General features: G+C 36.5%; 2 protein-coding genes across 2 annotated transcripts in view; one reads left to right on the forward strand and one right to left on the reverse strand.

Annotated features, from left to right (window-relative positions):
• LOC122347952 (neuronal acetylcholine receptor subunit alpha-7-like) overlaps positions 1 to 2355 on the forward strand; it is an 11539-nt gene extending 9184 nt beyond the window's left edge. Inside the window, exon 10 of the mRNA XM_043243188.1 lies at positions 999 to 2355. Within this exon, the coding sequence (XP_043099123.1) occupies positions 999 to 1541 (543 nt within the window). The 3' untranslated portion in view covers positions 1542 to 2355. The remainder of the gene's footprint in view (positions 1 to 998) is intronic.
• A 115-nt stretch (positions 2356 to 2470) lies between these two features.
• LOC122347930 (dynein axonemal heavy chain 6-like) overlaps positions 2471 to 27024 on the reverse strand; it is a 64640-nt gene continuing 40086 nt past the window's right edge. Inside the window, exons 54-79 of the mRNA XM_043243179.1 lie at positions 24827 to 25088; positions 24593 to 24716; positions 23578 to 23774; positions 23139 to 23342; positions 20456 to 20581; positions 19883 to 20047; positions 18531 to 18598; positions 17963 to 18143; positions 16640 to 16819; positions 16080 to 16313; positions 14888 to 15023; positions 14586 to 14758; positions 13337 to 13527; positions 11953 to 12113; positions 10214 to 10302; positions 9413 to 9559; positions 8442 to 8580; positions 7828 to 7947; positions 7207 to 7328; positions 6249 to 6378; positions 6019 to 6146; positions 5700 to 5885; positions 4198 to 4270; positions 3910 to 4061; positions 3059 to 3281; positions 2471 to 2738 (exon numbers count right to left, since the gene is read on the reverse strand). Of these exons, the coding sequence (XP_043099114.1) occupies positions 2635 to 2738; positions 3059 to 3281; positions 3910 to 4061; positions 4198 to 4270; positions 5700 to 5885; positions 6019 to 6146; positions 6249 to 6378; positions 7207 to 7328; positions 7828 to 7947; positions 8442 to 8580; positions 9413 to 9559; positions 10214 to 10302; positions 11953 to 12113; positions 13337 to 13527; positions 14586 to 14758; positions 14888 to 15023; positions 16080 to 16313; positions 16640 to 16819; positions 17963 to 18143; positions 18531 to 18598; positions 19883 to 20047; positions 20456 to 20581; positions 23139 to 23342; positions 23578 to 23774; positions 24593 to 24716; positions 24827 to 25088 (4015 nt within the window). The 3' untranslated portion in view covers positions 2471 to 2634. The remainder of the gene's footprint in view (positions 2739 to 3058; positions 3282 to 3909; positions 4062 to 4197; positions 4271 to 5699; positions 5886 to 6018; positions 6147 to 6248; positions 6379 to 7206; positions 7329 to 7827; positions 7948 to 8441; positions 8581 to 9412; positions 9560 to 10213; positions 10303 to 11952; positions 12114 to 13336; positions 13528 to 14585; positions 14759 to 14887; positions 15024 to 16079; positions 16314 to 16639; positions 16820 to 17962; positions 18144 to 18530; positions 18599 to 19882; positions 20048 to 20455; positions 20582 to 23138; positions 23343 to 23577; positions 23775 to 24592; positions 24717 to 24826; positions 25089 to 27024) is intronic.

Here is a 27024-nt window from a genome sequence, read left to right on the forward strand (position 1 = left end):
ATATATATATGAAATTAGGTAGATATCTGAATCTTTTTTTTAACATCATTTATTTAACCATTGTTTTGCCCTGACTTGCATCTTTTGCCGTTTTGGAGAGTATCGCAAAGCATATACATGCTTTACCAAATTAAGTAATCAGCCATGTTTACGTTGGGGAGAAAGTGCGCACATAATAGGCGTTGTTTATGAATGATTAAGTAAATAATGTTATCATTGTTTTCTTTGCGCATAAAGGATTCTCGTAATTCCACAAAACTAAAGTTGAGCCATTGATGTCACATCCTGTTTTAACAATGTATTTATTAAGTTTCTGGACCTGGATCATTTCAGTTGTGTTTGTCTATGAAGGGTCAGATGGCTCTCCGATTTCCTGAACAATATCTTAATTTGTGCTCCGAAGATTAACAAAGGTCTAAGTGGGTTGGAAAAACATTTTACTTCGGGGTGAAATAAGCCTTTAACAGTTTGTTATTATAGAGAATTAGACCGTAAAATGAAGTGTGAACAGTACAAATTATCAGGAATTGTCTTTAACTAATCTTAAATTAAAATACTGCTTTCTGTTCAAACAACTAGTGCTGCATTCATAGAAATACAACTGAAGAAAATAATCACTGCTGGTAAAAATCTGAGAAAACCTCCCAAATCCTGAATATAAGCAACGTAGACGAGTTGTAGAATGCAGTTGGCATCATGGTCTCCCACTGGAGAGGTAATGAGGTCTATTTGTATTAAAGTTTAATGTCTCCTCTGCTACTCTTACAAGAAGAAAAAAGCTCTTAGCTACAGATGTCTGGTTTTTCTTATTTGGTTCATGTCCAGTGGGACGCACCTGCCGCTTGAAGCAGGTCTGAATCTTCAAACACACAAACCTTCAGTGGACACTTTCTCCATAATCAAATGAAATACACCAACTTCACACAGCATATCATCAAAATAAAGAAAGGAATGTCTCATTCACCCAACTTTCAGCAGACTCTTCCTGCTCTTCTTAGGTGCGCGTGATCCTGCTCAACTGGTGTGCCTGGTTCTTGCGCATGAAGAAGCCAGGTGAGGAACGCAAATCCAGCTACAAATACGATCACTCTCCAGTGCATCACGCCAGCGCCAGCAGCATTCAGATGGGAGTCATGCCCGGTCAGCCATCTTCGACCAACTCCACCACCAACGGTCACATGAACTTGTACTTTGGCTACCACTCCATTGACAGTGCTTGCTGCCCACCAAGCAGCGACTCCGGTGTGTCTTGCAGCGGTGGACGTGTCAGCGGGTCACCAAACGAAGAACAGCGAGAGGCAGTCAGGATGTTTGTAGGAGAACAGGAGATCCATCGCATCCTTGCGGAGGTGATGTACATCGCTCAGCGGTTCCGTGACCAGGATGAGGCCGAGGCCATCTGCAGCGAGTGGAAATTTGCGGCAGCAGTGGTGGATCGGCTGTGTCTGGTGGCATTTTCACTTTTCTCCATTATCTGCACCTTTACCATTCTTATGTCGGCACCAAACTTCATTGAGGCTGTCTCGAAAGACTTCACATAATCCTTATAGCATCACATTTTCATTGGTTTTCTTTTGTTTTTAAAGATATATAAATATAAAAAACACCACGTGATTTGAGTGTGAGAAGTGTCTACCACCAAAGTTGATTCCTCCCTCTTCTCATCTTTCTGAGATCAACGTGAACTATTGTTACAAAAAAACAAACAAAAAAAAAAAAAACTTGAAAAAGTTGTGTATTTTTGAAATGTGACTTTTCAAACAAAACATACAGACCCTTGGACAAGCAGTTTGGGTGATATTTTACGTCTTTATATAATGTATCTGGACTGAGCACTTGAGGGTTGGTTTATGTAGAGATGTGTTCTCAGTGTGCTAAAACTGTTAGTCACAACAGCTAAAAATGTGTCTGTGAACTTAATGTGCTGAAATTCAAACATAATCAATCCCATAATCCCTTTGGAAGTCACACTGTTTCATTTCGTTCCTTGGCTTTAGTAATATTTTTGGTATCATTTAATACTATTATTTTAGAATTTAGCTATCACTAAACTGACATACAATTTTTAGCAAACATTTCCTTACCAAAGCAACAATAATATTCATGTATGGTAGAATTAATATTTTATTTAACTGTCACTTTTCATCATTTTGATATTTTTTATATAAATATTACAGTTATTAGTCAACTGAAATCTTTCTTGTGTCTGGTTAGTCCAAGTAATCAGATTATTTTGTGACTTCATTCTGACCCTGTGCTCTGTCGTATTATGTAAAAATACTATGTAAACACTGTGGATATATGTCATTTTGTTAGAAAATATAGGTTTAAAAAAATAAAACATTTTAAAGAGTTCTAGGTGAGTCCATGTATTTTAATGAAGCATTTTTGAGCATTTTAATTTTCAATTTCTGTATGTTGAGCATGGGGCACATATATTTACCAAGTCAAAACACTGGTGGCTCTGTGCTTAGCACATAAACAGTGCAACATTACAGTTCATTTTGATTTACAATTAATTTTTAATGTTTTTTTTAAGGCTTTAATGTTACTTATGCTCAAAAACACTAAAAGCTCTGTTGAGAAAGGATCTAAATTTTCAAGAAGTAAGTGTAGTAAGGCATACAGCGTTGCTTATTCATTGAGTTGACAGAGTAGTGCAGATGCTTTTGAGATCCAGTAGTCACTGGGCTGGTTGGATGGCAACATCACAGTTACCACAAAATTTGTGGAGTGTCCTAACAGATAGAACAAAATATACAATTAAATATAAGACACTGATAACTGATTAAAACATGACAACACATAAAACACAATTTCAAAGCTAAGGTCTGATACTAGTGGTTTAAAAACAGCTTTACGGACTGTATTTTCTGATAAAAACCTGAATTTAGGTATGAGGTAACTATGGGATAATTTTGAGCAGAATTTTAAAATATGAAATAAAGTTACAAGCGATATGTTTAAAGCTACAATTAGCTTTTTTACTCTTTGGTGGGAATTGGATAACCATTTAGTCTTGATACAAGATTAAGTTGTGAATAAGTCAAAAAATAACCTGTAGTTGACAGAGTTCCTGCACGAATGGAGGTCTTGTACAGAGGTGCGTGGTATAGCGTGGGCTCAGGAACATAGTTTTGCTGAGGTTCGAAATGCACCACAGGCAGCATGGGGTTCATCACTCTTGACAGAGCGTCCTCAATAACCATGTTTGTGTCGTCCCAGCGACAAGCATCCATGAACATCCCATGAACCAGCACACCATCCTCCATGGTGGGAAGCTGTCAGGCAGATCACAAAGTATTGACTGTAACATTTTAAAAGAACTGTAACATTACTAATATTTTCCTTGATCTTCTGAAATTAAACTATTAACTGAGACAAAACATACAACAATGATAGCACAAATCTTTCTCCTAAGTTCAAAAAGCATCCTTTAAGGCATCTTTTAAGAAATCTCAATCTGAAATAACTAGATAATAATTCCTAAAGATGATATTTACTGATATTTACTGCTGATGGCACATTACTGTTGAAAAGGTTCACATCAGTAAGGTTTTTTTAAGGATTGAATACTTTTGTTCAGCAAGGATGCAATACATTTATCAAAAGGCAAATATATTAATAATGCTGCAAACGTTTTGGATTTCAAATAGAAACGCTTCATGGTTTCAACTGTATACTGTTTTCACAACTGTTACCTGGGTAACAAATTAAATTGTTAGCATATTAAAATTATTTCTGAAGGATCAATGGCATGAAGTCATGGCCATTTAAAATTCAGCAAGAATACATTACATAAAAATATATTAAAATAGAAAACGAAAAGAAAATACCTCTGAATTTCTGCTGTTATATGTTATATCACAAAATATATGTTAAAAAATCCCTGCATGTTTCTGGGCTGACCTGTCTGTCCATGTCAAGTTCTGCCCCTTGCTCAAGGGCTTTCAGAGCTTCGGTGACAAGGGTCTGGTCTCTGTACACTGGTACCATGTTGAAACGGAAATTCAGCTCATCAATGGGCAGGTTGTATTTGCGTGCATGATTCTGCAGTGCACCTATGAGACACATGAACCAATTCCTTATTGAAAAAAAATACTCTATACATTTGGATTTCACTTATATTAGCAGGGTAAAACTTTGTTAGGATTTTATATCAATTGCCAGAACAAATAAGAAAAACATGTTACTTACCTGTGAGAAATCCTTGCGGAAAAAAGAATCCAGAAATCCAAAAAGACTTGGGCTGACCCGCTGTGATCCAACTCTGCTCAAACACAAATACAACCAATAGGCACTGCTTCTCAATTGAAAATGAAAAGAAGAACGAAGGTCAATAACAATAAAAAAGCAAAACAAACTTTTATCACATAAGGGAGAAAGAAGTTAGCTCAAGGTAAAGCCAACAGACTTGGATCATTTCTAATTCAGATCATTTGAAGGAATCAGTAACTAGAGGGTTGAAGGTTATAGTTAAAGGACACAACTACCCACCCATAATCATACTGCTGGAGAGAATATCAGGATATTTCCAAACAGATGAATAATAAATGCTAATATTACTACAATCTTTGTATAGAAAAAGTTCACCTCATATCCCCCAAAAAGTTTTGTGCGAGAAACAACTGAAATTGTATTTATTCAGTGAAAATCTTGCCTTCTGGCTTAGCTCTCAAATCTAATTCACCCTCCAAAAATTTAAACGTGCTGCTTCACAAGAAACAAGACAAGAATGCCAATGAGGATTGTGCTGGTGCTTCCTCCTTCGCCACTTTCCCTAAACCTGATTTTCACCATATCATGGTAGAAGACTTTTCGTTTCCATACACGGTGGTGGGCTTGTATTATGCAGTGGACCTCAGTCTATTCATGCTGATGTAGAGGAAACTTCTCACTTCACTGCTGAAATTTAAGCTAGTCTTGTTGCATATTCTGAGCCTTGTTCTGATTTCAAAAACAGCATACTTCTGCAATTCATCCATATTAACATGAACTTATTGTGCGTGCCTGCATGTTATATAACAGGCACTCAGACCATCCACACGGAACAGCACATCAGGTCAGAGATAACAGTTTGGGTGTGCCCATCAACCCGTGCAAGAGAACTATGACCATATGTGCGTGCCAGACAGTGAAGCTAGTATATACAGTAAAGAAATTGTAGTTGTTTACATAGCTTTTTTGACTGAGTGCCAGAGTGTGCCTTTTGGAATGGCTGAGGGTCCCTCAAGCTCCATTTGTGAACTATAATACCAACAGCACACAGCTCATATATCACTGGCCTTTACCGGAATCCCCTACCCAGAGGAAATTGCCCATGTACAATGAGGGTGAACCTCCTGACTGCAGAGAAAAAAAGTGTGTGTGCCTGAGTGTGTGCGTGTGAGCATAAGCTTGTGAGTGTTAAAGCAGAGTCAGAATCATTTTAATGCCTTGCTTTAGGAGTAACAGCGACAAGACCTCTGTGTTAGACATCTTTTTGTGACCAAATTGAAACTGAAAAAAACAAAAACAACACTGACTTGAACCTGGGTTTAAAAGAGGAATTGCTTTAATATGCGATTTTTATTTAGTCTGACTGACAGTGGAATGTTTTATGTGACGTGTAAAATACTGTATTTTCGGTTCATTATGAATCACGTGAGACGAATTAGCGAGCTTCCACAAGTGTCATCATTTTGACTTCACAGATATACCTCTATAAATGCGGTGCGCAGAGTGAGGTCTCTAACCCAGCTGCCGAGGGGTTTGAGAGAGGGGTAAGCAGCATTAGACCAGTGATCAGGAACCTGGTTATTCAGGAAACTGTTATAGATCTTCTCCATTTCTTCTGACATCACCACTAAACCCGCTATTGCCTTCTGCAGAGTACATAGCGAAGTCTGTATAGAAATGCAAGCACACAAATACAAATCAAGATCAAGAAGCGGGCATATTATTGTAAACAATAATTTATTCATTCTTGTTCGATTGGCTGCTGTAATCAATTCATCATTTGTGGTTTTAAAAAAATACCTTAAGTACACGCAGCAGGAAGTTAAAACGGTCTACTTCCTGTCCGAGCACAGTGGTTAGAGAGTTGACTCTACCATTTGAGTCTTGCAAGAACAGACTCTCCACTGCTGCATCCATATCTAATTTCTCTGCTCAGACACACATACACACATAGGCAAGTCTAAAAACTCATAAACCAATGAAGTGACAACAGACTTGTGTGCAACGAGTTACAGGGTTATGAGACTAACCAGGGATTCTTGCTAAGATAGAGTCAGCCAGCTCATGAACCACCTCATCATTGCTCTTTCCTCCACCTGCTGCAGAGGAGCGGGGCTGGACTTCCAGAATGGTGCTGATTAATGTCATTGTCTCCTGCCTCTGTTTTCAGTGATGGAAAAAAGACCCACATTTGTGTTATATTGTATGTCAGGTGCTCTTTATTTAAAGATGGCTTAAGTCACCTTTATTTATATAGTGCTTTATATGCTGTACACTGACTAAAAGAAGTTTGAGTTTTAGGGTAGAGTAAGTTTCATTATTAAACAAGACAGGAATCATTGATTCAAAAGTCATGGGTTTAATCTAAATTCAGCTGCAAAGTTGAAAGATGAGACAATAGCTTAATTATTATATTATTTATTATTACCTATGCCTATCATACCCAATGATGCAAAATGTGTCAATTATTACAAATTGCATTCTGTCAGGGGCCAAGTTGGGGGACCAGTTTTACATAGTGTGGTTTATGAGGCTGCATTACAAATTTGCTCAGATTTTGTGGATTTATATTATTTAATAACATTTTAGGTGCATTAGGTAGAACAGTTTTGGTTATTGGAAAAAGATTAAAGTAGTTGAATTTTGATGTGATGATAATGGTGGGTATTATGATTTCTGTAGCTGGTCCTCAGTGGAACTTTCTTTGACTTGGGTGGTGGTGTGGAGTATATGCTACCGTAAATGGATTTGGATTGAAAAAAGTCTACTAAACAACTGCTTACATAAGTAATAGTTCCTGGGTCAAATTCTTGGTATTAGTACTAGTTTTGTGTTTTGAGAACTGGATAAAAACCTACTTTAACCAAATACATATAAGGTTACAGCACAAAATTGTACAGAATAAGTTCTAAAATTACTGGACGAAGAAATACTCATATTTCTAGTTTGCTTAGTGTGTTATTCTGTGTATAGTTAAAAGAGAATTACCTGGAAGGCCAAGTTAGCATTTTCATGCATCCCAAAGACCTCTGGATCATCGATCAGTGGCAGATCCTCAATATATTGTTTATATTCAGTCAAGCTGTCTGAATTCGGAGCAAAATAAATCCCTGCACAAAAAGAAAGAATGTCTTGGTTTCTTGGAGGTGAAGTGTGAAATACATACATACACCCCACATGCCCCTTCACTCCTAATGACTTTCCATTAACAGTATTCAAAGGACTCCAGAGGTTAAATTAATCCAAATGTAAAAAGCTACCCAGCCAGTAACATTTATCTAAATGCATAAAAAAGAACATTTTAGCAAAGGTGGCCAATGAAGTCAACATACAAGTACTTGTGATTATAGTTGTCACTGCACATAAAAACTGGGACAGCAGAATGTATTTCAGCATGGGAAAAATACACACTCCATTTTTAATTTACATGACTTGCAAGTCTGAATACCAGATCTGGTATCTGACGCATGTAGCTAAATATGTCCATATTATTTATCATAAGTATGAGAGTGAACTGGTGTATTTTAGGGTAAAATTTCACCCAGAAGTGTGCAGAAATTTATTTTTTTGTGAACCTAATTTGAATTTTTATTATTTAACAAAATAAACCTGATTTAGAGTAGGTATAGCTGTCCTCTAACGTGGCTGGGGAGAAGAAACTCTTGAGTATGGTGCGCAAACATCGCTGATCCCAGGCATCTGTCACCCTTCCTCCATACGTAATCTCACCTAGAGAGATAATAAAACACACACACATAAACACATTCCATTTCAGTGCATGACTGACTGACACCTTGCCAAGAATTAATGAGACAGTTTGACACTGTGTGAAGCTTTCTTAATGAGTCTTTCCCAAAGCCTCTCATAATACCATTACTGGAACATTCTTTTATAGTCCCCACATGCCACCAGCTGCACCATATTTAATATGATATTTAATAACATTTATTTTCACCAGCTGATCGTCTGTAAAATGATGCCTACTTAAACCAATGCATTCCTAAAAAGACTTTTACTTGAAGAGACACTACGTTTTTCTGAGGAATTTCATTTACAACACATTAATATTTATATTTTATTTCTTACATTATTCTTTATTTATACTTGATTATTAATGGATTTCTTAAGCAAACTCACAGAGAAATAGCTGAAAGAAACGTGTGAAAGTGCGGATCAATTGATGCTATAAATAAATACATACTGCAATAAACGCACACACATACCTGTGATGTATATAAGAGCACCCCAGGGTATATGTCCCGTCTGGCAGTAGAGGTTTAGGTTGAGAAGAGCACACTCTCTGTCACTGTCATTGAACTCATAACGGATGTTCCAGCCCAGAGGACCAAATTTCTTTCTCTCCTATACATACATAAAATCATACACACGTACAAGAAAAACACATACAAGCAAATAAAAGTAGGATTTAGAGGATGAGATTTAGTAAGGCCCTCTGATATTCTGCAAATAATTGGCCAATTGTTCAAACTAGATTAATGTTATGTAATGTAAACTTAAAATTTCGAATGATTTCTGTTATAAACATAAGGGAATCCTGGTGGAAAAAAACAAACAAAAAAACTTGCCATCAGAGTTTACACAACAATATTAAGCAGTATAACCATTTTTGGTTTGCTACATTGACAATACACTGATCACTGATAACTACATGGATAACAATAAGAATCAGGGCCCGGTTGCATGAAAGTCCTTAAGTAGGGGTTTGGTGCCTCCCCCTTGGTAGAAATCCCTTAAACCCCCCCAACTAAGGGAACTAATGCAACACTTAAGTAGTTAAGGGAAACCCTTAAGTGACAGCCTTAACTTTTCTTAGGTAAACACTTTTTTTCTTGAAACCCATGTTTCACTTAACCTTACAATTGAGGGTTTTCTTGTCTTAAGGGATTGAAGTTGTTCTTACATGAAATCATAAACACATAAAACTATTTAACAAACAAATATAAAGTTAACCCACAATAAATTTACCATACCCTATAAGTTGCACAAGAGCAAAGTTTCCATCCCATTGTTAATCATATAAACTGCATTAGCGTGCCACACCAGTCCTGCTCATGTTTTATGTCAAGAAAAACAAAGGCTTCTCATACTCCAAACAATAGAATAGAAAGTTCCAAAGAATAGAACCCCCCCCATCACCAGCTACAGACTGAATTTTCAACCCATGAGCCCTGACCTGAATGATGGCGTGGAAGAAACACACTCCAAATATGATCTTCCTCCATTTCCTGCCAAGGATGTGTTCCTCAAAGAAAGTACTGCTGATCTCAGTGAAGGCGCGTCTCACATTGGCACGGAGACCCTTTGGGGGCTCGTTAGTAACCTACCATCACATTAACAAAGGCTCATTAGTTCCTTGGCAACACAAGCATATTAACAAAAAAAAAAAAAATTAGAGCCAAAGACAAAATAGATCTGGTAAAATTCAAAAACTAAGTTACAAACTCTAAAAGTCTGGCTGCTTAAAGACATCCATGTCACTGTACTTCATTATAATGAAACATTGTTTAAGGTCTTATAAACTACTATTGGTTCCAGTGATTTGGTAAAGCTAGGGTTTAATTGATAGGGACGTGAGCACAGGGGTGTTAATGTATTAGGTTGAGAGTGAATAAAATATGAAAGCGCTCCTCCTTGTGAAGTGTTATCTTCTTTTTGCAGGAGTGTGTGACTGTGTTAGTGTGACTAAAATTTTAATTTGATATACATGGAGACATATCCCAGCGCTAGAAGGATGAATGACGTGTAAAGGTAAAAATATGCGAATGTCATCAGCATATGGATGCCATTGACGCTTGAAGCTTCACTCAATATTGATGTATGTTTTCCTTCCCGTAAGATAAAAAATTTGATTAGAAATGCATGTGAATGCTTTCCTGAAAAATCATAACTTGTTTGTGAGCACACATAGAACTTTATGACTACCAGTTTCTAAAGCTTTTAAGTATGTATGAGCAAGTGTGTGTCTTTGCTTTACCTTCACAGAGTTTTGCAATACAGTGACAGGAAACACATTGGTAGGCATGGAGCTAAGAAACAGTCTGAAGTCCTCATGGATAACAGTGTCTGCAAAGGTCATTCAAGAACAGGACAACAGAAAACAGGACAGCAAAAAAGCATTTACATGTGCAACACAGACTCAGTAACACACACTCTGTAGAAGCAGGTGCAAAACAGGTAAGTCTGTCTAAAAACAGAACAATAATTTTTGCACTGAACCATACAAACCAGCACACATACACAAATATAAACATACAAAAACAGTTTATTGTGAATCTAGGCGTTCATTTGACATGTTTATTTGGCAGATCATAATGATCCAGCACTATCAGCTTCATGGACAAGGTTCTGGAGAAATCTGTAACTATAATAAGACATTTTGTTGGATTATTTAATTCTTTAAGCAAGGTTTTCAAGCTTTTTTTCAGCTCTTCTTAATTTGTACATTTACTTAATATTTTAATGGAGGAGAGACAATCAAATAAATATGGTACACTACTGTTTAAAAGTGGGGTTGGTAAGATAATAAAAAAAAAATCAATAATTCTAAAGATGCATTAAATTAAACTTAAAAAGTGTTCTCTATTTCAAATTAATGCTGTTCCCTAGAGCTTTATTTACATCAAAAAATACTGAAAAGATGTATTGCGGTTAAATATTTTTCCCGTAGGTTACACTTTATTTTAAGGTGTTCTTGTTACAGTGTATCATACATTTAAGTACTAAGTAAAAAAAATAATTACATGTACATAATATATGCTTAGGTTTAGGGTTTGTCTGAAGGTTACCTAATTTTTTGTTATTCGATTTTTTTGCATAATTTATTGTTATTATTATAGTAATCTAACATGTATAACAATAGCACATTAAAGTTGTGTCACCATTTTTATAGTAAAAAGAAGAGGTTTTATTCAGCATATTAGAATTATTTCTCTGTATGTAACTGAAGACTGGAGCAAAAATTCAGCTTTGCCATCACAGGAACATGCACATGAGTATTTCAGAAACTGCTGATCTACTGGGATTTTCACGCACAACCATCTCTAGGGTTTATAGAGAATGGTCAGAAAAAGAGAAAATATCCAGTGAGCGGCAGTTCTGTGGGCACAAATGCCTTGTTGATGCTAGAGGTCAGAGGAGAATGGCCAGACTGGTTTGAGCTGATAGAAAGGCAACAGTAACTTAAATAACCACTCGTTACAACCAAGGTATGCAGAAGAGCATCTCTGAATGCACAACACGTCAAACCTAAAGGCAGATGGGCTACAGCAGCAGAAGACCACACCGGGTGCTGCTCCTGTCAGCTAAGAACAGGAAACTGAGGCTCCAATTCGCACAGGCCCACCAAAATTGGACAATAGAAGATTGGAAAAACGTTGCCTGGTCTAATGAGGCTCGATTTCTGCTGCAACATTTGGATGGTAGGGTCAGAATTTGGCATCAACATGAAAGCATGGATCCATCTGGCCTTTTATCAACGGTTCAGGCTGATGGTGGTGGTGTAATGTTGTGAGGGATATTTTCTTGGCACAATTTGGGCACAATACTAGTATAAATACTGTTTTATACGAAATATTAACGATTTACTGTATTTTCGATCTTGATATTAAACAATGAATGACTCTCTTGAAGTTGTAGGGGTCGCTGCTGAAGATCCCTAATTTAAAGAACAAGACTACAAAACAAGACCTCATTTACACACACATACAAACTCACCAGGTTCAGTGAAGGTTTTGATGAGCTCCTCCATTGCCAGCATCCACGACACAGCAAGGTGACAATTTTGCAGGAAGATCCAGTTGCCAGTCTTCAGAGCTTCCATAATCATCCTCTCTGCAATAGGCCCCTGACCCTGACCCAGCGAGATTGATTTCACCCTGCAATATAAGAAATGCTAAATAATTGCGAAGGTTTATACTGTAGGTACTGGATTTGCAAAAGTTTGTCAGATCTATCATTGTTGCTACAATTATTTCAGATACACCCATGCCTAAATTACATATTAACACATACTCACACACAAATGAAATAAACAGCTTTTCTTTTCTAAGAGTGTCTTTGTATTTAAAAGAAAAATTTTTGGCTGTCCAAAACAGTCCTTGACAGTAGGTGAACCTTTTGAAAATGTGTTTCTTGTGGCTTTGTTGGAATGACTAATGAATCAACTGTTCTCATAGTTGGCAAGCAGAAGCGACCGATAGTACCATCCAGGCTCTGGTTTTACGATTTATTGCAAGACTGAAAGTAATGGGAAAACAGGAAATTGGCAGCAGTGTGAGCTAGAAACAGTGTCTTGAATTTAATTCTATCATATTCTGGCAGCCAGAAAACTAGCTGAGCAGAGGCGTGACAAGAAAAAATTACAGAGGGTTAAAAACCATTTGAGCAAAATGATTTTGGAGCCACTCTAGGAATATGGAAGACATATAGCAGATGCTGGTTGGCAAACAAGAATAGAATTCCAGATAACCTGGACGTGAAAATTATTAAAATACTGGTCAAATAAAGCAACTGCTAATTTGGACCTAATAGCATCCCAGGGTGACAGCAGATCATGATACACACCAGGAGTCACTGACTATGTGATCTCTGGGTGAGGGGTGTCATGGCTGAATAAAAGAAGAACTTGTCACAATTACACCTGAGGTGATCACATATGATACGTCAAATGAAATTACTGTATGTGTACTGCTAAAAGTAATGAGCACAGCAATGCTAAAAGAAGCATGGGATCTGAAGTAGAATTATTGTGAAGTGTAGACAAAAGAATAACAGACGTCCAGGCACTGATCCCTGTGGTACCCCAGTTCTGAGCAAGTATTAGCCTTTCTTACAGGAAAACCAAGACAGTGGAAAAACTTTCTTCATAAATATCACATGCTGAAGTTTTTTTTTTTTTGTTAGATTTTGTTGTAAGCTATATGAAACATGTATCACACATTCAATATGAATGAATATACTCAGCAGAACTCAATGTACAAGACTTGTATTTATGTCACGCATGTATGTACTTAAGCGTGTCACTTTACTGGTGACACATGTAAGTACATACACTTGGGAAGTGAGTGAGTGAACAGTGTCGCATTGCATGTACAAGTACCTATCTTGGTATCCTTTCTCATTGGCAAACCGCTGGAATGCTCCCATTGGGTCTGAGCCCGTGCTTAGAATGAAGACCAGGGGAATGGAAGGAGACATGTCTGCATACAGGGTTGCGAGATCCACTGGGGGATTCTCCACAAATTGTTGTCCCAAACCAATGATAACAAACTCAGTCACTGCAAACACGACCTGAAAACACAAAGAGTGAGTGACTTGAAATACATTTCAATGATACTATGCCAGCTGATAATGATACAGTACATAACTCAAGCAGGCATACAAGAAACTTGACACGCACAGGAAAACAGTAACACACGCACGAACAAATCCCAGCTTCTTAATATGAAAGCATATATATGCTGGTATGCTATTAAGCACAACACAGAAACAATAAAACAGCTATAGAGAGTCTTCTGAACAGCTTAAAAACATTACAGTACCATTCAAAAGTCTGGTGTCAGTAAGATTTTTTTACTGTATTCATTAATTCCTTTACTCACTCATTTTGTTTTTATTTTTAAAATAGTAATTCAGCTGAAAAGTCAGAGCTGTGAGATATAACCTCAAATTTGTGAAATATAAACAAAATATAAATTATGATATAAATTATGAGAAATAAAGTGAGAGAGTACTCATGTAGAAAGTTGCAATTACCTTTAGCATCAGTAGTACTTTTCAAATTATAAAAAAAATAATAATAATTTAAGAGGATTTAGACCAGGGTTCCTCAAATCCTACCCTGGAGGTCCAATGCACTGCACAGTTTAGCTCCAACCCTGATAAAACTCACCTAACTGTGATTTTCTGATGATCCTGAAGACATTGATTAGCATGCTCAGGTGTGTTTGATTAGGGTTAAAGCAAAAATCTGCAGGAAAATGGATCTCGTGGTCCAGTTTGAGATTTAGACAATTGTGATATTTATAGTCACATTTGTGAGATATTAACTAAAACAAATTACAAACTTGCAGAATCTGTGCTGCTCAAAAAGTCTTAGAAAAAAGTTACACAAAACATGTGTGTCAAAACGCAGTGCTTAGGAATGATAAAAACATTACAAAAAACATTGACATTGATGAATAGTACTTTGTGTGAAAGTTCTTAAAACTTGTAGTAAATTCTTTTAACTTGACACAGTATCTTAAATACGCTGTGTTCATGCATTTTTCATTCATTGGAATGAAAAACACATTCTGTGTGAATGGCCCTTTATATAGTAAGCCTTTTTTCTTTTTTTATTTCTTTACCTTCTCCTCCATAAAACTCTTGATGAGGATGAGTTTCTGGAAGGCCCCAAGTCGCTGGTTCCAGTGACCTCTCACCTGTGGCTGTTTCTCAGAGGGTATGTTTTCTGAGAAAGAAGGAATGTCAGTAACATGCCCGTCCCACTGTTCAGGGTTTACTGTTACCTCTAGCTGCCCTGAGAAAAAGAGACAAGAAAAAATAGCATCAAGATAAGAATTGCTGTACAATTTCCATTTTGTGATTGATGCTTTTCAAGACACTATGTATGAGCCAGCAATGTTTTAATACAACATGAAGAATATACCTAGTTTGACAGATATAGGTGTGGATATAATCTCCTTTTTAATGCCATTAAAGCATGGTAGTCGGTCTTCTAGATTACAGCAAGTCTCCCAAGTAAAATCAGACAACCACCGCACTTCTGGCTTCTCTGGCAATTCCTGCAGTGGGAAACAGGAGTGTTATCGTCAAAAATGAGTGTTATCGTCAAAAATGTGTGCGTGTGTTTGTGAGTAAGGCTGTATAAGCAATATTTTATCATATCGATACATGTCAGAAGCCATCAAACAGCATGAATTGAGATTAGGGACTTTGATCAAGCAACAAGTCATAACTGATTTGAGTACAAAAATGATGACAAACATTGGAGTAGGCTGAAATATATAACCATCAGAAGAAATTTAGTTACAAGAAGTGATGGAGGGCATATTGAATTATTACACTTGGAATCTCTTCTTCTCTTATTTCTCTCTCTCTAAAAATTTCCATCCTTTCCTTCCTAAATCATATTAACATTCTATAATGAGAGGTTAATAAATAAAGGAACAAAAAATATGTGTCAATGTTTATAAAATGTCATGAATTATTATTTTTTTTACTTAATGGAACCTCTCATTAATATATTTAAATCACATTTTTTTTAAATCAATGTTAATATAAGGTGTACGTGGTTGGCAGGACATCGATATGTGGTTGAACGTGTTACATGATGTAGCATGTTTCCTTGAGGTTACCTAGGTGTTCTAAATGGAAAGATTTAAGCCTAATCCATGTCCCTAAATAGTACTGGAATCAAGTTTAATATTTAGGGTTACCCGTGAGCAATAGCAACAGAGATGCTTTCAGAACAGAACTACACTCAGTTTACTGGAATACAGACAAAAACACAATGCTTCAATGCACACTAAAACAATATAACAGTGTGGGGCATTCGAGAGATGCCTTTTTAATGGGGGCAGAGACTGCAGGCCCCTGAGGAAAGGGAAAAATTAGAAAACAGTTCTACAATCTAACAATTATCACAATTAAATGCCATTCATGACTTGTAGAAGGATAATTGCCTTCTACGAAATTAGAATAAAACTTGCATACATAAGTACCTACACACAAACACATACACACACACACACACACACACACACACACACACACACACACACACACACAGGTGTTCTTTCTTTCTCTGTTATCACATATGCCTTTTCAACATCCCTGACCTTCTCCATGCCTCCAGCTCCTCGCAGAAAGTACTGCCACTCCTGCTGAGAGATCTCTCCCCTCTGCATCATGATCTCCACGCACAGCATGAAGCTGTAGATGGCCTTGTGCTGTTCAAAAAGGCCACGGGACACATTCTTGTAGGCACTCAGCAAAGTCTGATTCAACAGGATCTGCAGTCTCATGCTCAGATCTCTGTGCTTCTCTGATGACTCAATAGTGTTGTTGAACAACTGCAAACAAATTTTAGGGAAATTTTGATGGAATACGTGAATTGATAAAATATCACTTTGAATCATACAACTATACATACATACTGTAACGTACACATTTCTGATCAAAAGTCTGGGGTCTGTAAATATTTTATAATATTACCATTTTTGTTGTATTTTTGCAGCCTCTGTGAGCATTAGACACTTGTGAAAGTATTTTAAAAATCCTAACTTTTATTAGTATTGTATAAATAAAGCATTTTTTTTCTTAAATTACTTAATCGATATTTTTCTTACATTGAGTCTTAAAGTAATATTCTAGAATGTCTGCTCAAGATTGAAATTACCTGTTTAAAGTACTTTAGGGAAAACTGGTACATGGGGTCAATCTCAGACAGGCTGGCAATGACAAAGTACATGATGGAGCCACGTGTGGCAACAGGGCGATACTTTTCTCTGGCTGCGTTGATCATCTCCTCTGTCGTCTCCGCCTCCACCAGCCGAGATTTAATGGCCTGAGATGTCACCTGTGCAAGAGAAAAGAGGATAAATTGTCAGCAGATTTGCTTCATGTCAAATGTAAGTGTTATACTCCAAACAGAGACAAATGTAATGACTCGACAGCTTGATGTGTTTATAAAGCATCTTAAAATGCAAAAGGAGCTATAAAGCCATCCCTGCTGACAGCAGTATCAGTGTCGCAGAGATACATGGAACTGTAGCAGAGGTGTCAGACAGAGACAGAGCTGTTTTTGTCTTTAAGATGGATACTTCATTCATTGCCGGCCCTTTCGTTCATCTATCAATCTATCCGTACCTCCCATTCAGGCTTTCATTACTCTCTGTGGGCGGCGGAAGGTTGACAATCTGTGCCTCTGATCCTTCTGCTTGCTCAAATTTGGCACAAACATACTATGTCAGGGGAATTTCCTAAAAATGAATTGTGCCAAGTGAAAGTGCCATTTATTATTAAGTGGCATCTACGCTAGTTTTGCACTGATTCACTAAAGAAATTATGCAGATCAATGAAGCAGTACAATTGCTAAAACACTACACATGAACATGACACAAATGTAGTGTACTATAAATGTAGATGAGAATGTTTTTCTATAGTTTTAAATGGAAATTTACAGAAATTATTCAAAAATATGGTATAATGCTCGTGTTGAGTTACTTGTGATGGTGACACTAGAGGAAACATGACATTTGTTTTTCCATTTCCAAATCCTCAAAAGAAAAAGATTAAAATGTGTCAGCCCTCATTCCCAAATGTTCACATAATCTTTTAGGTGACTGTGAAGTTTGTATTGTTTGTGAGGTAAACCTCTGCTTTTTGTATGCCGCCGTCATTAGCATAGTAGAAAACGGTTTAATGACAATTATTAGATAAATAGTGGCAACAAAAAGTGTCTGGACGCTTTAAATAAATAAATGTCATTGAATTACACAAATGATCAAACAAAGTCGTTTCTGTAAACAAATGATGCAAGTCCTTCAGTTTTGTTATATTCTTTTCCAAGAAGTATTATTTGAAGTGTATGATAGAGGATTTAATATACAGTTTAAGTTAAAGCGAGGAGTCATTCAATTGATCATTAGGTGATATAAGTTATTAGGTCAATGACTATGCCCTCTCTTTAAACTTCTCTAAAAGACCCCAAACCACTGACCTTTGACTCTTGTAATGTTTGCACAAGCTCCTGGTTGTCGAGGATGTTGCCCTCGGAGGTAAAGAGCAGTTTGAGAATTCGGTCCTCAATTGCCTTTAACTGGTTCCGGTCAGTATTGATGCGAACTATCAGCTGGTTTCTCTGTTCTTCCAAGTCAGGACGCTCCAGACGAACTACATCACTGAGTACAGACAAAATTAAACAATCAAAACAAATTGATAAAAAAATTTACACAGTGGTAATTGGTAAGAGCTATACCATTTAAACAAATAATCATCATAAATACGATGCAAGCTCAGATCAATGAAGTCTATGACAAATAATTTTCAAAAAGAAATACAAAACCTGCGATCATTAAAACAAACGCACAGAGTTGATAAAATAACTGAATTGTTAAGATTTGGTGACAATATAATATTGTGAGAGATTTAAATTAATTTTTGACTGAAAAGATCAAATTAAGTAAATGATAAGATTTTCTTCTATAGCAAATTTTAAAACGTTTAAAACTTAATATCATGCGTTTCATGTGTTTTCATGAATCTGAATATTCAAAGAACGCGATTACCTGAGGATTTGATCTTCCAATCCAGACTTGGTAACAGTGAAGTTGATGATGGTCACTTTGATGCACACCTGACAAAAAAAAAAGTCACAAAATAGTTATGGATGTGTAGCTTAAACTTGCACAGTACCAACCTTAAATTAAGCAAGCTACTTAAATAACTTGTTCTGTTATCATTTAGACAATTGTAAAAATTTGAGTAAAAAAATAAACTGACTTGTATTCTTTAGGGGCATATAAATAATGATTGGTATTATCTGTTAAATGCTACCTATCCTCTCTAGAAATCCTCTAGAGGCACACTGTGTGCTTTGATTGGCCCTATGTGCTTTGTATTTGCTGTCTGTCTGTGAGAATGTTTCTTTAGTCCAGACTGGTCTGTCAGGACAGCTCATCTCTCTTTAAATAAGCTGAAATGACAGGTCTGTCCTGTCTCTAATACTGAAGCTTACAACAGCACATCCCCACTTGACAGGCAACCCTATCTGGCGGTGTGCTCTCTGCCTGCTGCAAGCGCTATTGCCCGTGGCCTTGTCTGTTATGATTGCTAGGGCATTGTCTCTTGGCAGGTGGGCGCTGATCCGCATCCACCCCAGAATTTTGCAACGAGAGTTGATATGGCATGGAGCCAGGGAGGGATTGGTGCACAAGGTGGTGCCACAACAGATATGTACAGGTCTGGTGCCAACCGTGTCCACTTTGCTACAGTGCCAAATCTAGTTGACCTTAAACAGGTGTCAACCTTGACCCCAGAATGCTTTCTAAAACCCTCCCCTGCCATTTGCACAATAGCCTGAGAGGATGAATTAACAATGAGCTGCTAATGAAACACTGACAGTAATTACATGTAACAAAAAGACTGCGGGGGTCAGACATTTGCAGGGAAGAATGAATTATCAGTCACATACAGGGGTTGGACAAAGTAATGTGAACACCTAGGAAATAGATGATGCTTCTTTCTACCAGAGTTAGCTTTTAATACAGCCTCCAACCTTCTCAGAATAGATTCATACGTAAACTTTTTTTCCTTTTTCAGAACATCTGTAACTTGCTTCAGAGATACTGGAGATTGGAATGTGTTTCTCACTCTACTTTAAAAATTGCCCACAGTTGCTTGATAATATTCGTGTCAGGTGATCTGACAAGGCCAGGACAGATTTTTCATTTTATCTTGGTGCTCCAACTGTCCCAGTTTCATGATAATGACTTTATCGTATCGAATTTTAGCACTGGTGTCTGTGATTTAAGTTTTAGCAAAGATAAAAAGAAGTTAATATAATTTGATGGGGATTTTTGTCTGATTTCTTGAAAATATAAATTGTATCTTTATCGTGTATTCTGTGTCATTTACTGACCTCTGGGAGGTAGTGGGGATTGGCCATTTTGGTGGTCATGTAGAAACGGAAGTTTTTATCATAGTCAATGTCAGAATCTCCCAGCCGGATCAATGTTCTTCCACCCGACACAAACGTCTGCTTCAGAAGAATGGGCTCCAGAGCAGGGTCCAGAGTTTCTTTTAGCTGTACATACACACAATTACTAAATGAGTAAAATGCATAATATTTGTTTATTTTGGAGATAGGATAAAAATTCAGCATTTAGATCTCTTGGTATGGTACAGATGTCTGATCCTTGTTCTTAAAACCGATCTAAAAATAGACGCTAGGGGAAAACTATAAGCCTCAGTTGTCAGCAGTGAAAACAAACACGACGGAAACTAGATTCATCAGAAAATCACATCTGGCAAGAGTCAGAACTAATAGAATCACTTGTTTAAGACTGAATTAAACCATTCAAAGCCAATCAGATATTAAATATCAGTTCCTAACAACTGTAATCTGTCATTTTAAATATTTAAATTCTAATTCCAATAATTTCAGAAAAACTTTTGTATTTACATCTGACTAAAAAGAAGGGTCAAACTTTACCTCCTCCAGAAGTACAGGCATGCCCAGCCGGATGGCGTTCTCAAGCGTACGTAGGAAACCTGCATCGGTTAGCTTGATCACCTTAAGACCATTCTTTGTCTCTTTAGACCGTATCCAACGATTTGCCTAGATATAAAATGTAAAATGCATTGCATGAAGGAAAAAAGCCAATGTGGTGTAAACATAAATAAAAATAATAAAAGCTTACTTTCCTTACTTTTTGAATATATGTTAGAGTGTGAGGTTATGAATAACATATTAATCTTTTTATTTTTTTTAGTTTTTGTGTCACACGCATATGTACATTTGAATGGCATTTAAATGTCATGCAAATTAAAAATACAATTACGAGATTATAAGAATAACATAAATATTACAAGAATAATGTTGCAGTAATACAAAAATAAAGTCAAAACATTTTGAGAATACATTCAATTAGTTTTGAGAATCAAATCTGCATTATCAATTTATAGCAATTAAAATATTAAGTTAACATTATTGGGAGCCCCATGAGAAATTCCAATGGCCTCGCAACTAACTTATTAGCAGAAATCATTCTATGTTTCATATACTCGCGAGGACTATATGCTTGGAAATAATATGTATTATTATTCAATACATTCATTAGCCTATTTGTAGTGCACCACCCCCCATGAATAGTAATAAGTTTTGTGCTTTTGATATTTTTAATATAAAACAAAGTCTCAGCTTTCAAATTCTGTCATAGTATTGTGATTACTGACTGGCTGGCCTGCTACAAATAATGAATGGACTTGAAGATGTGAAATGTTTTTTCTAATCATTTATTATACTGTAAATGAAATATCTTGTGAATAGTCACTTAATGTTATTTAGCTCATAAAAGACAACAAAATAACTAAAGTTATGGAGTGGGAGACCACTTCAACAAAAATGTTTTATTAATGTTATTCATGCAATATACTTGCTAAGAATTAATTATTTCTACAAATATAAAGATTTTAATTTTAATGTGTGACAGAGACATGGAGAAAAAGACAAATGAAGAGAAACACCTTTATCAGAAAAAAAAAAGAAATTATTGATTCTGCTGAAATTAAGTATTGTACTATACAGAAGTGTCTGTGTGTGTATGTGTGTGAGTGACTCACATGTAGAAACTAAGCATTATGGCATCAATGCCACTATACAGAGTGGAGATGAGTTGAGTGTAGAGTGTTTGTGTCATGGTATTTGTGTGTATGTAAATGTGTGACAGTCTGATGTTTGAATGTCTCTTTCAGTCTCTCCAGAAGACAGAAGTCTCCCAGGAGAGACAGCCAGATGGATAGAGTAAAACACAAATGACAAGAAAGAGCACAGGAAAAAAGGAGAACGACAGGCAAATGTGCTGAAACCGGAGGACAGTAATGAAAATGGAGAGGTTGGAATGGGAGAAAGATATCTGTATGTTAATGCAGGGAGGCTGGTTGTTTTCCTATCTGGGTTGCCAAGGCTGTTCTCCGCACCATTCTGACACCATCTCTAACCAACTGAACAACACTCTACTGTTAAAGATGCCCTTCACCTGACATAGTCATTTATGTCCTGATGACACAGGATATATGAAATGCAAATCAGGAATCCACAGAAAATAGATCTACTGAAGTGACAAGAAAGCATCTTTAAACAAGTCAAATCTAAATTTAGCTCCATGGACCTTCTGTTTGTCATTTAAAAATACATTACTGTTCCAGAGTTCGCAATTAGTAAGATTGATTTTAATTTCAAAAGTGATAGTACTACAATTTCCACAAAAATATGCATCACAACTTTATAAATGTGCAAATGTTACTTGAGCACAATCAGCATGTTCATAGGATGGAGTCAGCTTTGCCATCACAGAAATAAATCTTTTATATATAAAATTCTATATATAAAATACTGTAAATAAAAGCAGCCTTGTTGAACACAAGATTATTCTTTCAAAAACAGAATTTGAAACAGTAGTTCAACTGTATCAACAGTAAAATAATTAATTTATCCAATCTACTCCAGGTTAAATGTAATCCTCTCATCCCCACCAAATGTCCAAAACATGGAATGAAAAGACAAATACAGTATATACACAGTATACAGCATGTATATATTGTGTATATACTAAACTCAAGCACATCTATAAAACGTGGTAGGGGTCAAATGTGCATGAGAGATACATGATTGTTGTATATTAATGGAATGTACTTTAGTCTCTGGTGTCATGTGGGCATTTTCATCTCTTAACAGTGTCTACATTAGGAAGTCAGAGTGCTTGAGGGAAGTTCCTCCTGAGCCTATCCATGCAGGGCTTGGTTGCAACAGTCGGAAAAGTCTGTGGTTAGGTTACCATAAATACTGATGCCACCATCAAGTACGTATGTAGTAAACTATAATGATCATCTTGAAACAGCGTGTGGTAGCTGCTTTCCCTGCCAGAATAAGAACCCATTAGCTTCCTTTCAACCAGAAAATAAGCTGCTTGTGAATGAACTGATCCGTCTTAACCCTTTCATGAAAAGATTAATTAGTTTTAATGGTTATGTGAGACACTGTGGGCTGGAAACTTTACTGTTTAGTGCTATTTAAAGGACTAAGTTTCATTACTAAATTAAAAACTGTTCTCGTGACTTGCCTTGCTGAGGCACTGGGACACAGCATTACTGGGTTTGGAAATGTTAGAGGTCACCTGATCTTGAGGGTCAATCATGAGTGGCCAGCGGCGTCCCCGCATCACAAGGATTCCATTTTCTGTGGAGACATTATCCCGTGGCAACCCTTCAGCATTCCACTGTCGGATCTCGTAGGGATCTCCTAGAATGCTGATAAGACTGAAGCTGTCACTGATTGGAATTCCCAACTTCTGACAGCGGGTGATCCAGTGATCTATGAGCTACACGACACAAAAAATGCTCATTAATCACACACGCATAGTATTCTGTAAGCTAAAGGGGAACTCTGTTTTGATGTGTCATAGTTCAGTAAGGTGGGCATTTGACATAGGTCATGATTAATAGGATAAGACAGGCTTGACTTTAAAGTCTTGCCAGGTAATGTGATATACTCAGTGGCATTTTATAATTAAGGCATGCTGTGTAGTGAGAAAAGCTTGGGATCTAATACACTACCAGTTGTCTGTAATGGGATGTGAATGCTCCGTAATAAGCCACACATGCAGCAGCGATGAACACATTTCCAATGACGTTGTGGATCTCCTGTTCAAAAAAAGTAATGCTTTCCTGCCATCGCACCTGCTCATCTCCCAGAGCAGATGTTAACTTCCCCGACCGACCCAGGCGTACTTCAGTCAGAACCCTGGTTTTATCTATAAACCACACAAACACAGTTATGCATACACACAGATTAACATAGTCATATTGTGTGGCACCTTAAATACAGTTCAATGTCATGTCAATCTGTTGTCAAACAAAATCCCACAAATACTGAACCCACACCATATATAGAACACTGCAGCCATCGTGTATTTTTGTAGGCCAATCCAATCCAAGTTAGAATCGCATCAGTTCCCTCAAAAAAACCTGGATTTTTACATTGGATTACCGGATTACTGTAAAAATATTGCTTTGCGATGAACATGCTTTCAGCATTCGTTATGCTGTGTTCATCATGATGTCTTGACAAATAATCATAAATTAATTTTGAAGTCTATATACAGTTGGCATAAATAAAAAGCTGAATGAAGGCTATAAACAAACTACACCATGATTGCATGACATCACCACCACTAAACTTCTGACAACTCTTAAACATTTTCCATGAATGTAAAAAAGTTAGACATACCACAAGAGTGTGATTATACATACAATCAGGCAGAAAAAGCAAACTAGTGAGTAGATTTAGCCTGCAAAAATACATAATTCCCTGCAGCACTCTTATTTGTTATAAATGTAAATCTAATTCACTTCACTTTGCACAGTAATCCAAGAATAACCATTCTTCAATCCCTTGCTCAATTTCATTATCCTTTTTTTAAATCCCTTTATTTGGCCCCAATACAATTTCTTGCTTTTTGTTTATCCATTATTATCATTTAGCACACTTAGTGATTCATTTCAATAAATTCCATAATTATGCAGTCATGGAAGCTATCTGTCTCTTCATCTCTCTCTCTCTTTCTCTCACCCAGCATCTCTTTCTCAGCCACACTTGACTCAAATTGCTCCTGTAAAGCTTTGATTTGGTTCTCCACTTCTTGTAGTTTTTTCTGCTTTTCTTTCAAGGTGGACATAGTTGCATCCAACTCAGCCTGATAAAAAGAAAACAAACTAATAATAACAGCAAACAAAACTCAGTTATACACACATAATGCAATGTCTAAACTCCCACATAATCTAAATATCAAATAACCAGTCTCACCTGAGCACCAGCCAGTTTTTCACGTTTTGGCCCAACCTCTTTCAGAACTCTTGAGTACAGGTCCATGGCTCTTACCCACATACACATGGACTTGCAGGCCTTGGAAACTTTTTCCACTTTCTCAGGCACAAAGTCTGGATTAGTAATGTATTTCTGCAGCTTCTGAAGAATCTGTGGTTTGATATTGTCCTTGTCATAGTCCATTAGCTTTTTCAGGAAGTTTCCATCACCCAGGAGTTGCTTTGCACTGGCCCAGTCTGTCCTAGTTGGGGCGTAAACAAAAGAATGACTAATGACAGGAAGTGAAAATCTACAATTACTGTAGAAACTAAAACAATATTATTTAACTCAACGCATGGACAAAAGGTTTGAAATATAATATTAGATGACAGTTCAAAAACTAATGTACAACGAAGTCTTTTTAGATTTAAGAGTTATTTTAAAGTCTATATTGTTCTTGGTTACACTTTATTTTGATAGTGCACTTTAGACATTCTACTAGTAACTTTGTAACTAAGTATCAGCTACATGTTAATTTATTATCATTCATTTGGAACTACATGTCTACTATTTTTTAGAGTAGACTGTTAGGGTTGGTTTAGGGTTATTAAAATAAGTCATTTACTTCCAAAATTTCTCATAGTCAGTATGTTGTATGTTTTCAAATAAGTAAATGTGTTAGAAGATATTAAGCAGACAGTCTACTAATACTCCAATGACTGCTAGTTGACATGTAGTTGCACATTTACTTAGTGTTAGTAGATTGTGTTGAAGTGTCACCTTTTTCTTTTCTTTTGGCAAATCATTATGGTTGGTAATATCTGAATGTTCAACATATTACAACACCTACACATCCTCTCAACCAACCCCTTAATTACATTGTTAGATTTAACATCAGCTGGATGAGTACGCAGCTGGAAATTTAAAACAAGGCTATTACAATAACAGAGGATTTAACGCAAGTCATTTCCAGTCACACCAAAACACATCACATGAAATATTTCATAAATAATTCATAAATATTTAACATATGAAAACGAGGCAATATAGAGAAGGTGTCTAATTTTGTACGATCTATTACAAGTATCTCATATTAAACAGCACAATACTATAAATAAGTAATATTACATGTCATTGTGTTAAAGTCAATAAGAAATGTTCACTTAATATTTTCCAGTAAAATTGGATACTCAATACAAAAAGGCCTGATTTTATACATGAGAAATTAATTGGATCATGAAAGTGGACTATATTTGAAGGGTAAAATATGGATGAATTATTCACTGTAAGACCAGGAACATGTATCAAGAAAGTAAATGGGGTCAGTTTTGATTTCATGTTGCGTTTAAACTCCACTAATCTGCCACTTAGATGCAGCACAGGTTTAATATCATGAGCAAATTGAACAATTAGAAGGATAAAAGAACTGCAGAGAGAGAGAGGGAGGTGGACAGACAGAAACACAGATTGTTCAGTCTGTGTTATGACATTTTAAACACCCATTAAATTGCTGTTAATAATGAGTAGCTCTGTGGCAGATAATAATGATGAAAATTATGAAAGTAAGGAGATGAAGGAGAAGGATTAGATTGATGACTGAGTGAAAAGAGCACAGATGCTCCACAGTCAGACAATCTGATGTTAATATGGCCAGCACATACTGATTCACACTGTGGAGGGTCTCAAAGCTAGAGGGGGTTTATGATGTGTGAGAACATGTTTTTCTGCATCTAGATTAGATACCTAAAAACATTTAATACCAAAATTCCACAAACCTGCATTAAAATCATATCATTGCCTCTACACTTTAAAAGAAAGACCACAAACAATTTGTAAATGTCACAAACACAGTAATTTATACTTATTTAATTAACTTGGGCTTATTTGTCCTGTCTATCATCTATCACATGCTCAATGCAATGGTCGTGCAGTTCTTTCTTTCTTTGCAAGCCTGGCAGGCATGGGTAGGACAGGTGTCTGATCACAGCCACATCAACTTGGATTAAATGTGATTCTGCACGGTGCCCCTGGAGCAACATAGGGTTAAATATGCATGCAGTCATTTTTTCACCATTAAAAAGTTTTACCCCTGCAGAAATTACTGTATTATTAATAAATAGGTTTCAATCACTCACATGACATGAAGGTCTATATATACATTTATTTTTATATAATATAAGTTAATACAATACAATAAT

Source organism: Puntigrus tetrazona, chromosome 1 (genome assembly GCF_018831695.1).
Source record: "Puntigrus tetrazona isolate hp1 chromosome 1, ASM1883169v1, whole genome shotgun sequence".
Taxonomy (NCBI): Eukaryota; Metazoa; Chordata; class Actinopteri; order Cypriniformes; family Cyprinidae; genus Puntigrus; species Puntigrus tetrazona.